The 17,096-nt window shown below is 33.8% G+C and overlaps 1 protein-coding gene across 10 annotated transcripts in view; it reads left to right on the top strand.

Annotated features, from left to right (window-relative positions):
- KCNMA1 (potassium calcium-activated channel subfamily M alpha 1) overlaps positions 1-17,096 on the top strand; it is a 421,854-nt gene that overhangs the window by 303,321 nt on the left and 101,437 nt on the right. For 6 of the 10 annotated variants that reach the window (XM_053948611.1, XM_053948609.1, XM_053948617.1 and 3 more), the window contains exons 16-18: positions 1,985-2,053; positions 6,145-6,156; positions 14,685-14,771. In XM_053948611.1, the coding sequence (XP_053804586.1) occupies positions 1,985-2,053; positions 6,145-6,156; positions 14,685-14,771 (168 nt within the window). The remainder of the gene's footprint in view (positions 1-1,984; positions 2,054-6,144; positions 6,157-14,684; positions 14,772-17,096) is intronic. The other 4 variants (XM_053948612.1, XM_053948610.1, XM_053948619.1 and 1 more) reach the window with 1 other exon arrangement.

Genomic DNA, 17,096 nt, shown 5'->3' with positions numbered 1-17,096 from the left:
TACTCACAAGCACTAGCCTGTTATTTTTCTAATGATTCCCATTCTTTGAATAGTGGTGGTCAACATGACCATCTTGGCTTGTGTTCCATTCCAAGGAAACTATTCATTAATGTAAACAGATGTCATGGAGTCATGTAAGCAGTGTGGCACTCAGAGCTCTGTAGAAGAGGTTTCAAACCATTTGCAGCAAGTGAAATATGTCAGAGAAAAGATATGTCTGTTCAGTTATGAGAAAGAAGCACATAGTACATAACCATAGTGTAAGCCATGTGACAACTTCATTTCTGGAGACTGAAAACCACTTAGCCTAGAATGAGTCTGTGAATGAGAGATTTGTATGCATAAGGTTTGTATAATACGTACTCTGTCCAGATAATCAGGTTAGTTAGCACACTCATATTTCCTTTTGCTTGGCGTTGCTCTTCATTCCAGTCGTACTGGCTGTGGACACCGTTTGCTAGGGACTGTGCAAATGCTTAAAAAGAAACAGACCCTGCTTGGATGAGCTTGGTGTCAAACTCGTAAACATAGGAAAACTTCTGAAGACTCCATTCTTAGAGGAGGATATAGATGGAGAAGTAAAATACAATCTCTTATGTAAAGGAGGATGAGTATGCTTCTACTCCTCTAACTTCCCCACCTTTCCCAATTTTTACAGGAGAAAAAGCATGGCATTAGAATGAGAGTGAAGCAACTGTTAGACAAATATTATCCATTTAGAAATTGTCTACATTGTCTACATAGGGATGTAGCTATGACAGAGCCCAGTCTTCAATCTGCTGGTAAAGTTAAGGGGTTCTCAATCCATTCTTCTCCATGTCAGCCAAACTCTGTTGAGTTTACTGAGAGGAGAAGTTTTTTACTATAGGGACAAAAGTTTGTGTGGATTTCTTGAAATAGGAAATCTCATAATTCAGAAAAGTATATTACATTCAGAATGAATGGTAGTTTATGCTGTTAACTCTAGCTACAGTAATAAAAATTAAATCTCCACACCAAACCATTTTCAAATGTGTCAAGTCTATATGAGTTTGTAGGAAGATGTGACTGAGACTGTATTTGACATAAAGCTGACATTCATTTATCTGTGCTGGTAGAATGCAGATAAAAGAATCAATAAAGAAAGGGTGCTTACTGAGATTAGAAACATGTCTAAATTTTGGAGCTCTCCTCAAGCACTTTAATTAATGAGTTTAGTGCATAGGTATTCTCATTACTGTAATAATTGACTGCTCGATTTCCAGAAGAACCAAAGGACAAGGACAGCAAAACGTCCATTGCATTGGTTTGTGAAGGGGAAATTGAATCAGTGGATAGTCTTAGTGTATTCAGCTACCCATGAAATATACAGACTTTGAGAACAGGTTTTGTAGTGTAGCTTTTAAAATTCATGCAGTCAATGACATTTTAAAAGTCTGAAACTAAATGAAATGTTCTGCTTCCTCAGGTTATTTGTCATAAATGCAAGTCTAGGAAGGTAAATAGGCTACCATGCAGTCTGGATAACAAAGAGTGTGCAGAGACAGAGAGGATGGGACACTCAGTATTGCTGAAGAATTTCAAGCTTTTGATGTCAACACTAGGGTGAAGAATTAGACAGAAACAGAAGTTAATATCAGTCTGCAAGTTCTGTTTATAACTCCACATGTGTGTACATGTGTATTCCAACCAGTATATTTTCAATACGTGAGTGTAGTTCCTAACATTCTGTGCCCTTGGATATTGCTGGACCAGGTCTGGATGATGTTGATTGAAGATAAACTAACCAATCTGTCTCCCATAGTTCAGAGCCTTCTAATATTTAGTAACGTAAGGCTAACCTTCACCCAGGTTCTAGGCCTACCACTCTCTACCCCAAAATTTTCCTAATGAGGCCAGCATATCTCTGCATTGACACTCGACCTAGTGGTGGGAGCAGCCACCTGTCCATATGTGATGTTGGCTGTGAAGAGGGACTGACTCCTGGCCTCTTCTCTTCCTGCAGACTGGTGTTTGCGAAACTGAAGCTCTTAATGATAGCCATAGAATACAAGTCGGAGAAGCGCGAAAGCAGGTACGTGCTCTGCCACCAACTTTGGAAGTTTTCCAATGCACTGTCAAGAATTTTGCCTGCTTTTTTTTTCAGAATGAACATAGCAATTCTTTGAAACATTTCAGGATGTAATTAGCATGCCATCGCATTGCAGCATTTTCACATAGGACTGAAAGGATTTCTGCCCTTTTCCTCCCTAAAATTAACCCAAGTCAGAATGTTTAGTAAAAAGTGAGGTAGTGCATATGTCTCATCTCTAGGATTAATTTTACTTATGGAAAAGCTTACAATTTTTGTATTTATAGCATATCACTTTTAATCAGAAGTCCAAGTTAAACTACTGAAAACAGAAGTGATCTCAAAATTCATTATAGCTATGTGTATTTTCAAAATAAAAATTTCATTTAAATTAGTTTGGGAGAACCAATTCAGATACAATACAGGATAAACAAATATAGGGTAAACATAATATTTAAATGGTATCTGTTCTGACAAATAATAACATGAATAACATCATGAAACTGGAAAATATTAGTTTAGCCTTGAAATGACCAATTTGCTGGTTATTTTTGTCAACCAAAAACAAAAAAATATTTTTAGTACAGATTCACAGATGGGAAGTGTTTCTTGCATTTTTGTTTTTGTGCAAAGGTTCATAGAAATATGATTGAACATTTGAGTCAATCTTCCATCAACTTGTCCATTAGTGCTTTAAACAATATTCATTTTTATGTAACAAAAATGTTATAAGTGTTCTATGCAACATGTGGAGTGTCATATAATAAAAAAAAAGACAATACTGACTTTGAGAGGAATTTGATTTTCCTCTTTCCAAATTACGTTTTGTACTGCTGTAGTAAACCGGAAGTGATACATACTAGTTCATCTTCTTTTTGGCCACTAATTACCTTTTTGTGGCCAAAGGGCACTTTTGAGGAAAATTTCTTCTTCTCACAGGGGAACCAATTCTATCAATTGAACTCATTCTACATTTTCTGGGGTTTTGAAAGTTTAATACTCAGTATTAACTTCCATAATTTTTCTTTATTAAATGAATCTGTAAAACCTGTGTTAGACATTTGACATGGAAAAAGCAGTGTTACAACTATTTATGAGTATTTCCATGCCCTATAGTTGATTTTGCTGGATTCTTCCATATGTTATAAAATTAAATGTGAAGTGGTGTATGTACTATTGGATATTATTTTTGTTCACACTATTGCTGATTAAGAAATCCTTTTTTTTTGCTATCAGATTTTTTATGCTGTATTTAGCTCCTTTGGACTCTTAAATTACTTTTCCACTGAAAGACCTCATTCTGCATTAGCTAATGTGAAGTAAACAATCTATTCTGTGTATGAACAATTTTATCTCTTGCTAGAAAAAGGAAAAATATTATAGTAACAGCAGTGGAACAATTTACCAGATTTTGTGTCTTCAGTATTAATAAATATTTGGTTTCTGTTTTTCTCCTAACAATTATTGGCCAACTTTATATTGCCATTACTTCAGTTGTCATTTACTTACATAATTGCTAATATTGCAGTCTTTTGCAGTAATAACAGATTTTTCTTGGCTTCCATATCATTCTTTACATTAACTTCAGTGGGAGTTGGATTGAGTTCTTAATCAAAAGGTGATGCAGAGGATCCCACAAAAAGTAAAACAGTGTGACACAATCATATATTTCTTACTTAAAGCCACACAGGTAACAGTTTGAAATAATTATTATAGTAGGGGAAAAAAGAGCCTAGAATTGCTGGACTAACAAAGAGATATTAACAGCTGGATTTGTTGAATATGCTTGTAGCAAGAGGAGGGCATATAGCGTAGGTAGTCACATTTTCTTATAACCCTGATCCACAGTAATATCTGCTCATTTTATTAACCAGTGATAATTTTATAGTCACTGTTTGATCAATCACAGAGCCACCTGCAGCATATCTTTACTGTTCCACTTGTTCCTGTGCTCTTCAAGTCAAATATGTTAACTAGATATTTGTGGTTTTCTAATCCTTTAGTCAAATCAGAAGGGTAATGCAACAAAACTTCTGTTTCTCACCTCCTAAGTATACTTGCATTTCCATGCATCTTATTAAATGAAAAGGTGCAGAATTAAAATAAAAATTAGAATAACATATTTTAGAAGCACAATCTCTTTTTGAACAATGTAAATTTGTCATTTGTCAATTATGTTTGTTGATGCTGACATTGGAAATATTTTATTCTGCTCAAATCCAAATTTCTTCCTTGTAATTCTTCAAAAAGGTGAAATGAGAACTGGATATTTTTCAATATAATGAGAGTGACGAAAATAATGACAGTGACGAAACGTAGATACATGGTGATTTATTTTATAATTATACTTTGCATTCATGTTTTATAGAACTACGACAGAAGAAGTTTTATATCATTTAAAGTTTAGAGAAACAGTGTTAAATAGAACTAAAAATTTAGAACATTATGTAGATGGCACCTTTCATTAAGTTCTGATACTTCCTGCCATTGCTGCGAGAGGTCTCAAAACAGTATTTTAAGCAGGAGAAATTTTCAAAGCATTCTTTCTACTTAAAGGATGAGAAGATCTTACTTCCAACTGTTTAATTTTTGTTACTAGTCATAATAAAATGTCTATATCATTAAATTATATGTCAGATTTGTTACTTACACAGGGAGTTTCTGTTAAGATTAGTTTCATTTGCCTTTGCACTCAGAGCTAAAGCAGAGAATAACATTCAGGGGTGTATGGAGCTCTAAGCAGTAGTAATGTAAGGGCATTCTAAATTTCCTAAGCCCCTCTTTAAATTTTCAAGTCAGTCTTAAGGATAAATACTAGTCCCATCCTATTAAATGGCAGACTTTTATTTGACTGTTAATACTTTTTTTTTTTTTTTTTTTTTTTTTTTTTTTTTTTTTTTTTTTTTTTTGTCCAGGCAGCCTCCTGGATTCTAGTTTTCTAAATCTTTCTGATTTGCAGTCAAATTATGCTAACTCTACTGTAGTGGATTTGAAATCAATAGTAATTAAAAATTATCAGAACTCTATCCAAGCTAATATTGCTGTACATCTTAATGGCAGCTGAGCTTCCTGCCTGCATTTTTTTTCTTCTTTTTTCCTGACTACTAATAAAGCTACACAAAACAGAAAGCATGCCTTGATAACAAGTTTTGTCAGTTTAGGTAGGTAATTAATAACAATTATGATTTTACAGGATTGCTTAAAAGCCGATATTTAAGCCTAAATATAAGTAATATAGTTACAAATATGATAAATGCATATTAGTTTTCATATCATGGATAGAGTATCTAGAGTATGTTTATTGTTTTACACAACTGCTTCTCATCAAGGTATCTTAAAGATTCATTTAAAAAACCCATTATTAGATTTCTTTTAACCTTTGCATTTGTCTATTTGATAATAAATAATAATAAATTTTTATAATAATAATAAATTATTTCTCAGCTATTGAAGAATTCTCTAAATTTACAAAACTCAATTTAGAGTGTTTCTGACCAGCTACTAAAGTCTGAACTCTAGTAACTCCCACTCACGATATGAGTTAACCATTCCTTCATCTCTAATTGCTTTCTGGGAATATTATAACCCATGATTAAGAACAGGAAGCACTTAAATTATTTTTTGTCTCCCTGGTACAAGCCAAATACTGTCACTGAAATAACGCTCTTAGCTCATTTGGAGAGGTTTTGCTTTTTTTGTAGAAAAATGCAAAGGAAACATGGAGAACATGAAACTGAAAATATCCCAATGTTAAATATATAGCAAAAAATAACAGTTCAAAATTCAGACATTCAAACTCCTCATCTGAAATCCCTTTTAGAGAGATTTCTGCCTTCCTTTACCCCCTGTCTTTTTATTCTACATAACTAAGCAAGAAGGAAAGCCTAACCAGGATTCTTCCCTCCTTGTTCCCCATTTATACTCTGCTTGTTAAAATTTTCTCTTTGTCTATCCATATATTTGTTCTCATTCTCAGCAGAAAAACCTTTAAGCCTTGAAGACTTTTAAATAAAGGGTTTTTTTGCTTTTGCTTTGGTGTCAGTTGATTTCTTATCAAAGTGTTTGATTTGCAATTTTTTTCTTGTCGTTTGCAGAAGCCGAAAGCGGTATGCCCTCTTCGTTACCTTTCCTTCCAACCTCAATCCTACCTTCACTCCTTCTAACTTCAGGACTAATTCCTTGCCAAGAACACAGGAAGATAACATCTTTGTCTATCTTTCTCTGTATATACACACACATATATACCTATATATATTCATCTACTTATGTGTGTGTGTATATATATATCTGTGTATATATTTATATATATAATGAGCCCCCAATCTCAAAGAGGAGAGAGAGAACAGCGTTTTGTCTCTCCAGTGTTTCTTGTGACTCACGCACTAACTTCTTTGCAGGAAGTACAAAATAAAACAGAATTCGCTTTTTAGGCTTTTTTCCCCCCTTTGTGGAGTCATTGATGTATCAGATTGTTGCATTTGAAAAGCAGATTTTACTGTTAATATCTCCTGTCCTCATTTTGACTGTATCATGACGATGTATATTTCGTCTTTACCAGCCCTTGTGCTGCCATGTTGTTTTCATATTCACACCTTCATTGATGTCCTTCTTTCCCCAGAATCTTCCTTCAAAACACGTCTTAAAATACAGTAGTTCATGTTCTCTTGCAGTCTCATTTTCCATTAACAGTAACCAAATACCTGATTCTTTGCATTTCTGGTCCTGTTTTGAGTCTAGTTACTCATAATACAGTACTCATTAAAGTTTTTGTACTGTTCCAGTGAAAGTGCCATGGATAGTTCGTATTATATGTCACATTCATTTTAATGACATTTATTAACTCATTTATGAAGAAGTTACTGAATGTATTTTTTTCTCAGCTTTGGATTTTTTTTTGAGATGGCATGTTTTGCATTTTCTTTGGTGTACCATGCTGTGAGTCTAGTCTACATTCTATCATGCTGCTGTTGGTTTGGATGAAGTAAATAAGGCATGCTCTTCCATATTCTTGTCTCTTCTCATCTCTCTTCCCCTGACAGATTTTTTTTTCCCTAATTGCTTATAACAGTTTGTCTGACTTTCAGTGATGGTCTTTGGAGACCTGCTCTCATTGTCCAAACATTTCAATTTCCGTCTTCATTATACTCTTCAAGCTCTATTTTCCATGTCTGTTCTGTTGTGTATGTTGTATGTGTTATATGTATTTAAGTTTTAGTCTTATCTTCCTATAGTTTCTGAGTAGATGTGTGATAAGAGAGGTGGCTTCCTGTCAGTTTGGCATTATTGATATGATCCAACTGCAGAGAAGTTACTGCAACACTTAGCATCTCCAAGGATCTGCAGCTGTTGCACCTCTACTTTGCTTCTTGCTTTTAAGTATATCTTATCTTGTGGTGAAGGCATGTTAATGCTGGCATGATGAGCAATATGAAGAAGTGTTGTACCAAGTGAAGTTGCTTGCTCCCAGAATAAAGTATATTGTTCTTCCTCATTGTACTGATAATGAATCACTTCTGGAACCAGAAGGAATAATTTAATGTTTTCAAGTGTATTGAGTTCACCATCACTATTGAACTAGTTTGGAGTATGCCCAAATAAAATACTTCATGCACATCCTGTAGACCACGACTTAGGTGCTGTTGTAAAAAAATTAAGTCCTGGGAGCAACCTTTTATATGCTTGTAGTAATATACTGTAGCATGTAATGTGCACTGTGTCTTTTGCCTTGTATTCTCTTCAGTGTCTTACTAGATTTTGCTGTATAGAGCAATATGGAGCATTATGAATTAATGTCAGTGATAGAGCCCAGAAGAAAGAAGCAATACTATGAGTTACAATTAGTGTGAAAACTGGTATGTGCACAACTCCCACTATGAGATTTGTGCATTTACACTCACACTCTACTTCAAAACATACCCTAAAACAAAAAATATTATTTCCAACTACTTCTGTAGTTGGATGAATGACATTGTGTGTTTTAAAAGGCCATTATGCTAATAGTGGTACATTTTATCTGGGCATAGCATGAAACAATCAAGAATAATAACTGTTTTTGTTTAAAAGTATGGTAGCAGTAGTAAATAATACCACATAATTTTGTTTAAGATAATGTATTCATAGTACTTAAACAATATTATATCTTCCTGATTACTAGATGATATTGCTACTGTTTGAGTTGCATGGGGAATGGTACAGTACATCTACCACAAGATTTAAAACAGAATTGTTACAGCTTTTGCCATTCGTTTAGTCAAAGTTTTGGTGTTCATGTTTCATTTATTTCAACAATTGTTCTTTCTTTTTCTTTAGAATAGGGTGATAGCAGTCACACAGCCATACTGCTGAAAGCAAACAAACCAAAAAAGAAGTAGGGTTACTAAATCAGATAAGTTTCCTTGATGCAGGGGTAAACTGTTCAATTGGTCTCTGATAATGGGTTTCATTACACCTGACTTTGTCAATCAAAATGTTAAATGCCTAATCTCCTGTTAGTTATCCAGACTTAGTCCATAATTGCAAGGGAAGAGAGAGAGAGTTCTTGAATGCAGTTCAAGAATTAGACAGTTCTTGAATTAGAATTCGATCTTAAAATAGATGAGATGAATCCCACCTTCAATGCTGTCTAAAATGTAGAGTTGAAAGTAAAACCAAACAGGAATAGTACATAACAGAGGCATGGATAAGGAAAATCCTTAAAATGCCTCTCCTGGTCTTTGTCTCTATTGGTTGACCTTATCTGTGCTTTCAGTTTTTAGTCTTCTTGTAGTGCTGCTAAAATATCATTACCCTTGAATATTTGCTGTGCTGTACTTTTTGGGCATCTCCACGTGCCCTTGTCAGCTCAAAGACTGTCAGTTTAAAGACTTTCACCACACTGTTCCATATTAATAAGATCCCTCTTTTGTTTTTCTCAGAGAAGGTTGACAGTTATAAAGATGACAGATCCGAGAGTCAGCTACTACACTACTATATCTAGATTAAGAATTCAAAGTCCCATCCATTCACAATTTTAGCAGTAGTGGAAGCCTCCTGAGTTTCAAGATATGCAAAGCAAATTGTGTAGCCATGCCACTTAGCAAGTGTCCTACCAGTAAATACATACTGCATAATGATAGTTCAGACTCTGACACTGACTGGTTGTTTTTTCCATATAGTTCACCTAGAAGATGGCTGAATATTCTAGAAAGTGACAGGAAACATTTTTCATGTCCTATTGAAATCTTTTGTATGCTAATAAATTATTAGAAGTAAAGTTTCAAATATTCTTGTAATATGAAAAGATATCAGCTTTCTATAACTGTAATAGTGCTTTAGACCAAGAAACATAATTTGAGTGAAATATGTGTGATATTTAAAAGCAGGAGACAAAAATCACCTAGCAGCAGAAATGAGTAAAAAATAAATAGCTGGAGTGAATTAGTCCTACCCCAAAGTGTCAATTCACAAATTGTCTTATAGCTCAATTCTCCATTTATTAGGCTCTCCATCAAGTATTTTTGCATTCAAAAAACCATAGAAGATACACAATTAGTAAAGGAAACCTTAGCTAACTTTTAGTGCTTTAAAGGAAGATATAATATGGTATGCTTTAGCTAGGTCAGAATATTGGTGTCTTGTACAGTCAGTCATCCATGCACTACCAAGAAAGGTATTGAACAGCACTCATGCTCTGGAGTACTTTCAGGTAGATAAGAATGGATGAACAGATATTTTCATGTATCTGTATTTTATTGAAGGTAGCATGTAGACTTAAAACATTAGAAAGATACAGTCCAATAAGTAAGTTGAGCACAATTAACACAGTGAGAAACATGAACCAATATCTGTTCTCCCTGTCGTATGAAAAAGTCATCATGTCCAATCTGAAATTTTCATTGAAAAATCTATGTAAAGAAAACCATAAACATTTGTCTAGAATTTGTGAACTTGTTTTTTGGTTTTTGTTTTTGTTTTGGTGTTGTTTTTTTTTTTTTTTTTTGAAACTGTGTATCTCAAATGTGCACTGATTTCCATTTGTGTTTCACCTGCTAATATTTCTGTCAGTCTGGGAACGCATTTTCAGCTGTGTAGATAATAATGATTCTTTCCTGTGCTTTAAGTGTTCAGTATCAGATTGGATGGGGCTTTGAACAATTTGTTCTAGTGAAAATTATCCCTGACCATGACATGAGAGTTGTAATTAGGTGATTTTTAAAGGTCTCTTTGAACATAAACTATTCTGTGATTCAGTCTGTGATTCCTAAGAGTCCAACTGAATTCAAGGGTGATTTCCACATTTTCAGTGTGGGACATTTTCATTGCTTTTAGGCGCATGGTCCTACATCTAGTCACCAAGTGAATGTTCTTTAGCAAACTGGGTAACTTTTGCACATAAGTGTAAAACACAGGTTTCCAGAGTGGATATTCTATTCCACAAGTGGCTTCCTAATTGTAATATTATCAAAAATTAATGGAACTGACTTCTTCTAAGTTTATTGTGATGAAGTACATTACATTCCCATGGAACACATTAAATTATATTTAATTTATATGGCTTTAATTGCCATGTGTTCTAAACATTCATATGTGAAAGAGCAAGCAATCATGTGAGCCCTGTCACAAAAGGTTTTGTCCTGAGGGATGTATTTCTGGAATTGTAACTGTTAAAGATATTACTACATGTTTTTGAACTTCCTATTACTTGACTACTTTGTGAGATAACCTAAATTAGAAATGTTATAAAATTACAAAGTTTGATCAAGATCTTACAAGTTTCTAAAGTTCTAAAGTTCTTGGCCTTCCTTGCTTGGTTTCATGAGATGATTTAGGAGATAAAAAAATCAAATTGTGCTTTATGTTAAAAACATGTGTTTGGAAAAATCAGTGTCATTTTCAGTAATATTTTTTCTGATGTGTGGCACAGAATGCATATGGATTAGCTATATATATTGCTATTAAACTTCTTGAGTTTGTCCTTTTTTCCCTTTTCATTTGTAGCCTTGGAGATACATAAAAATGAGACACTAGCTGAAGCTGTCTCTCTTAAAACTCCTATCTAGTTTACCATGTACTTATATTCTCAACTATGGGGATAGATATGCATATTTTCATATTAAAAAACCACATGCATCTCTAAATAACTGATGGATGCATTTTTCTTGCAATACTCAGAAGACTGTTTTGTTTTTCTCTGTGCTGTTTGTTCCCTATATTCTGTTTTAATTCAAAACATTTCCCTTGCTGTATATATTAGAGTGAGTGCTTATCAAAGCATAACTTCAGCTAACAACATGACAGGTATCATAAGAAATATTTCAGTTGCAGCTTTAATAAGCAGTATATTTAATATATCCATACAACTCAGTAGAAATTGCTCATGATTTTGCTCTGGTGTGTATATAAGCCCAAAGCTTTCTGAGCTTTTTCTGTAACTCTTAACCAGTAGCAGTGATGGGGCAAATTAATTTGCATTTCCAACAGAAGATTTTGCTGCTGGGGTCATACTGCATTAACTGTGATCACTTCTCTATTTTGTGGTTATAAATACATTGTATATGTGAATGAAGTATAAGATCTGACAAAAATAAAGTCTGTACACTGATCCATGTGAATTGATTTAATGTGTCTCAGAAAACCTTGAGATACAAAATCATGCTCACAATACATTGCATCCTAAATTAAGTCAGTTACTTCCAATCTAAGACTATGTTCCATGCATCTCAAAAGAACTGCTTCATTTGTTTATTACTTCATCAAATTTTAAGTGTTGTTATGAGAAGTGAACATTTATAGATCTAGTGGTTACCTCAGTTTGTGAAGTTTGGATTGTTGATGTTTGGGTAGGATTTCTTCCCCTCTTTGGTGTGGTTTATCTATATCCAAGAATTGTATTGGGGAAAAAAAAACAGCCTGGGTCCATGTAAAGAAATGTCTTCATCTTTTTTCATTGAAAAGCTGTAACACTTATGTCACTAAAGAATCAAGCAAGGCAATTAAAAGATTTTTCAGATAGAGCAGTACCCATTTGTACCTAAGAAAAACAACCAATCCAAATTATCCTACAAGATTTTACATATTTTATAAGGAACAGTATAATAAATACATGAGATTAGCCTCTATAGAAGATTTTTTGAGTTTAGCAGGTAAATTCTCAGTGTAATGGCAGGTTACTACATACTAGCAGGCAGGGAGGAGGAAAGGTGGGGACTAAGATGACCAGTACAGCACTCTGCAAGTGCTAGTAAGTACTTTGTGGGTTCACGTGACCAAAGATTGTACAGGAAAGATAAATTTGCCAACCTGTTTTTGACCTGAATAACTGATTTTATATGAAGAAATTATTATGTAGTTGTTTCTTTTTATTTTTTCTTTTATCTGTTTTATTCCATCTTAAACCTGTGAAAATGCATTTTGAAACTGCATTAGGTAGAAGTTTTCATTGCAACTGCAGCCATTAGGCCCAATTCACTAAGAAATACTAGATGACACTAGAGGATGGATGATGATGGATGGATGATACTAGCTTACCTGTGTAACTTTATTTCATCCCATTTATCTGTGTGTGTAACATAGGTGTTACTTATACCATCACATTTCATTTTTTGCAAATATTAGTAAAGTGTGCTATGGAAATGAACCTGCTTTCTGTGATGATACCTTCCAATTCCTGTAGTTCTCCTCTCCTTTTTATTTGTTTCAAAGCTTGAAACTGTGAATGAAGGAAAGGGAAGGATATCTGGGTAGATGCTTTCTTTGAGATTTAATTTCTGTTCCAGCCTCTGACACAGGCTATCTGTGTGAGAAGGAGATAATAATTTAAACCAAACCTTCTACAGCTGACCTCTAATTAAGTATATTCATTATTTTGGGAATCAGAGGCTGGGCTTTTGGAAATGTTGAGCATTCTTACAGCAGAAGTTCCTAGAAAGTCTATATGGAGCTATGCAATGCTAAACACTTAGAAAGGTTTGGCCTGTAGGCATCCCAAATTAATAAGTACCATATCTCATAGTTACTTAATCTCTCCTCTGTAAAATGGGGTAATACTATATCTTCATTCTTCCTGTCAAAGAAATAATGTGTAGATGAATCTTTTGCTTGCTGTAGTGATGAACATTGCAGAAAAACACACAAGAAAAATATGATGCTGATTTTAAAGAGAGATAAATTACAGGAAGCCATGCCTGAAGTAATGGCAGTAAAACACCACTGAATGAAGTTTCAGATCGTGAGAAGGAAGGAGTTTGTGGGTATTAAATTAAGAACTGTATCGTAAGGTCTACAAAAAAGGGGCTGAAATATGACTTCATGACCAACATTTTACTTCTGAACTCATGAGCACTTTATTTTGTGGCCTACATATTCTTGTCACATGGCGTTGCAGGCATGTGGAATTACACAAAAAAATGTGCACATTATTAATCTTTCAGATAGATTATGTTGTCATACTAATTTATTCCTAATGTGTAGAAAATGCATAACATATTGAATAAGAGATGTACTGAGATCCATTTTCCCTCCTATCAATAGCATGAAAGACTTTGGACCTTCAAATTTTAGTAATGTATGTCTGTTCAGCATTGTGCTTTATTTATTTTTGCATATATGTACTTCCCTAAAATCAGTTTTTGCTAGATGGACAAGTGTTTCAATTCCTGGTAGTCTTTATTTAATCTAAATTGCATATGCATATCATTACTACATTTTGAGTTAGAAAAGCTGAACTTCAATAAAAGACGAGAAAGAGAAAACTTTTAGAAAGCTATATTAAGTTTTAGAGAGTCAAAAGCTAAGATATATTACACATGAATAAAACTTACTGGAGATTATGTTTATATTTATCTCTATCTGTATATTCATATTTGGCTTGATGCTTTGCAAAACACCTTACCTAGAGTTAAATTATTATGAAAATAAAGATATTTCATAGATATGAAGTACCTCACTTGTTGATACCAGTTCCTTTGTTAAAGTTAGCTGAGGCTCTTCTGTCATGGTGGTTGGGTTATTTTTGTTCTTTCATGGCTGCATAGCAGTGTTTTAAAAATTTTCTATTCATTTTATGTTTTTTCAGCTGTCGTGACTGGTTGTCTTGTACCATTCCCCTTGAGTGTATGTGTGTATTTATTATTTTAAACAATAACATTATATGTCCAGATAGGGGTCCCATTAACTTTCTATTTCACTAGAAATTGGCAAAAATTTGCATCAAAGGGTTTAGTTTCATAAGTGATATTTTTTGTTGTTATTGAGTGGAAGTTGAGAGTTTTTTCCTTTTCACCATATTGTGAATTTGTCACCACTTTGCATGACAGAGCAAGCAAACAGCAATGCTCAGCTTCACACTTCACATTTCTGAGGGGACTTTGTGTAGTCTATATTTAAAGCAAAAAGATAAGAAAACAGATGTAAGCACTTAGATGATGTGATTATAGGCAGAGGCATTTGACTGTCTCAAACTAAAGTTTTTGTAGAAAGCATGTGAAACTGTTATTTGATTGGAAATATCAAGGAAGAATGGCTTAAAATTTCCTTGCAGCCTTTTCTAAATAGTGGGTCCCCTATAACAGAATCAAATAAAGCTAATTTGGAGGATTCCGTTAAAATTAATATAAACTTATTGTTTTGTTGGTTTTGTTCTTGTTTCACTGAGCAGTATATTAATCAATCCTGGAAACCACGTCAAGATTCAAGAAGGTACCTTAGGATTCTTCATTGCAAGTGATGCCAAAGAAGTAAAAAGGTAATTAAAATGTTTTTATCTTTGAATAGAAACAAATATATTTAATTTCAGTTTTTTTCTTTACATGTAAATGCTTCACCTAATTTTCATTATTATCTGTTTAGAAATTTTGAGGGAGAGTTGAATTTTTACTCCTGAACCACCTACATGCACATAGTTTTCCTAACTATTGCCCTAAATATCAAGGAACTGAAATTTGCAGCAGATATGAAAAGAATTAAAGAGACTGGGTTTTTGAGTCCTCCTGGAAAATGTGAAATATTTTCATTTGTTTTCTCTACACTTATTGTGTTTCAGAGGAATTACTATGAGAGGAGGATGGGGATGACATTTCTGTTTGTTTCGGGTTTAGAGGAGTTCTTATCTACACAGACTTTAGCAAATTCTTGATGTGAGTTAGGTGCTGTGTTCATTCTGTAATTGCATTAGCAAAATAATATTTATAATATATTTATAATATATAACATAAATAATATTTATGTTCTTGTCATTTTTCTTTAATGGAACTAAAAACTTTATGGCCTCATAATAATAAATCAAACTACAAAAGTGCATTCTATCCATTGCAGACAACTTCACAGGCTTAATGTACCTGGCTGTACTAGATTTGGGATGAATGAAAAGGAGTTTTATGATATTGTGTTGAGGACCACATGTGTGTGCTCTTGTTTGTTAGGATTATAGTATGCTTGGAAGGAACAAAAGAGCAATGTGATAAAATACTTTCTCAAAGAAAAATATTCAACGTCCCTATGATTAAAAAAAAAAAAAAGGGAAAAAGGAATATCTGCAGCTGAGTGCTTCCTCATAATTTGTATCTTTGTTATGAGTCATGCAATCAGATTTTTACTGATGTTCTCCTTGAGTTTGGTATTTTAACTAAATTCTGTACTTAAAATGATAAAGTATTCAAATGATACCCTTTATTAACTTCCAAACTTTTAAGATTAAATATCGTGAAATAATACCTAACCATGCATACTTGCCATGCATACTTAAAGAAAGTCCAAGCACCAAAGCAGTGAAATGAGAGAACTTGACTTCTATTTTTCTTGAAAGAGCTGAGATAGGTTTTGGCTAGGTGAAGCATACAGAACAGGGCAGCAGTGCTCCTGTCCTGTCACATCTCTAGCACCACCTCTGGAGTATGTGCATCCTGCACTGCCTCAGGGACTCTGCCTTGCAGCATTCTGTTCTTTTCCTCTCTGCTGCTTTTCTCCAGTTGAACATCCAGAACTGTCTGCACACTGCTTTACTGAGCCGCTAGTTTTCTTTCATTTATAATGCATTTTACACTCTGCAATGAACTTTTTCTCAGACTGTAAGTAAAATGGCATAGTATCTTTAACTGCTAAGTTTAGGGAGAAGTTAATTGTTATTAAGGAGTTTAGACAAATTTTTCACATCATTCATCTACCATGTTTTATTTGATAGTGAATGTGAAACAAGATTTCCAGTTCTGCCTGGCTTTTGGCAGAAGACTTTGTTTAGAAATATTGTGCCTCCCTTGCCACATTTCTTAGCTGCTCTGTGCAAAGCAAATGGTTATCAGATGTGTTTCTACTAACAAAGCCAATTATGAAAAGTGTTAATTTCACCCTTTGAACTATGACTCAGAGTCAGAAATATGTTCTAAAATTGAGGTATTTTGGAGGGGAAAAATGATTTCTTAATAAAGCATAATGAAACATGTTTTATACCTGAAATGCAAATTAAATTATTCTGGCTTTGTTAATGAAGATATTTCAACTCCCTTAAGCTAAATTTATTCATATTTATATATGAATATATTTCTATATCTCACAATGAAATATAACCTACAATGTTCAATTACTCTTTCTGTTAGAATCCCTTTTGCATTTTTAGAAGAATGGTTTCCCATAAGAAGCAATTATACCAGTTATGCCTAGGTAAATAGCTTCACATAAATGTTGACTGTTTAAATATAATACAAACTACCTGAGTTGCATCTTCATTATTCCTTATTCATTTACATGTTAGCACTAGCATCAGAAATCAGCATTCTTCAAATACACTTAATTTGCCCCAATTATCTAGAATAATTTAATTACAGCAATCACTTCAGGTTTTTCTTTACTTTGGACATAGGATTGAAGGTACCCTTTAGGACAATTGTCCTGCAGTGAACTTCAGAAACACGGTCTCTAGAAATTGCCAATATCCAGTTCATGTTATGAAGTTTCTGTGAGGAACTATTTGTGGTAGTTGATTCTTGTTTAATAAAAGGGCTTTACAACTGGACTGGAGAGAAATTGTAAAAAATTGAGGCAGTTTTCTCCTCCTGGCTTACATCTTGACATCACC

This window comes from Vidua chalybeata, chromosome 8, assembly GCF_026979565.1.
Source record: "Vidua chalybeata isolate OUT-0048 chromosome 8, bVidCha1 merged haplotype, whole genome shotgun sequence".
Classification (NCBI taxonomy): Eukaryota; Metazoa; Chordata; class Aves; order Passeriformes; family Viduidae; genus Vidua; species Vidua chalybeata.
Note: the sequence above shows the minus strand (reverse complement) of the source record. Positions and strands in the feature narration are given on the sequence as shown.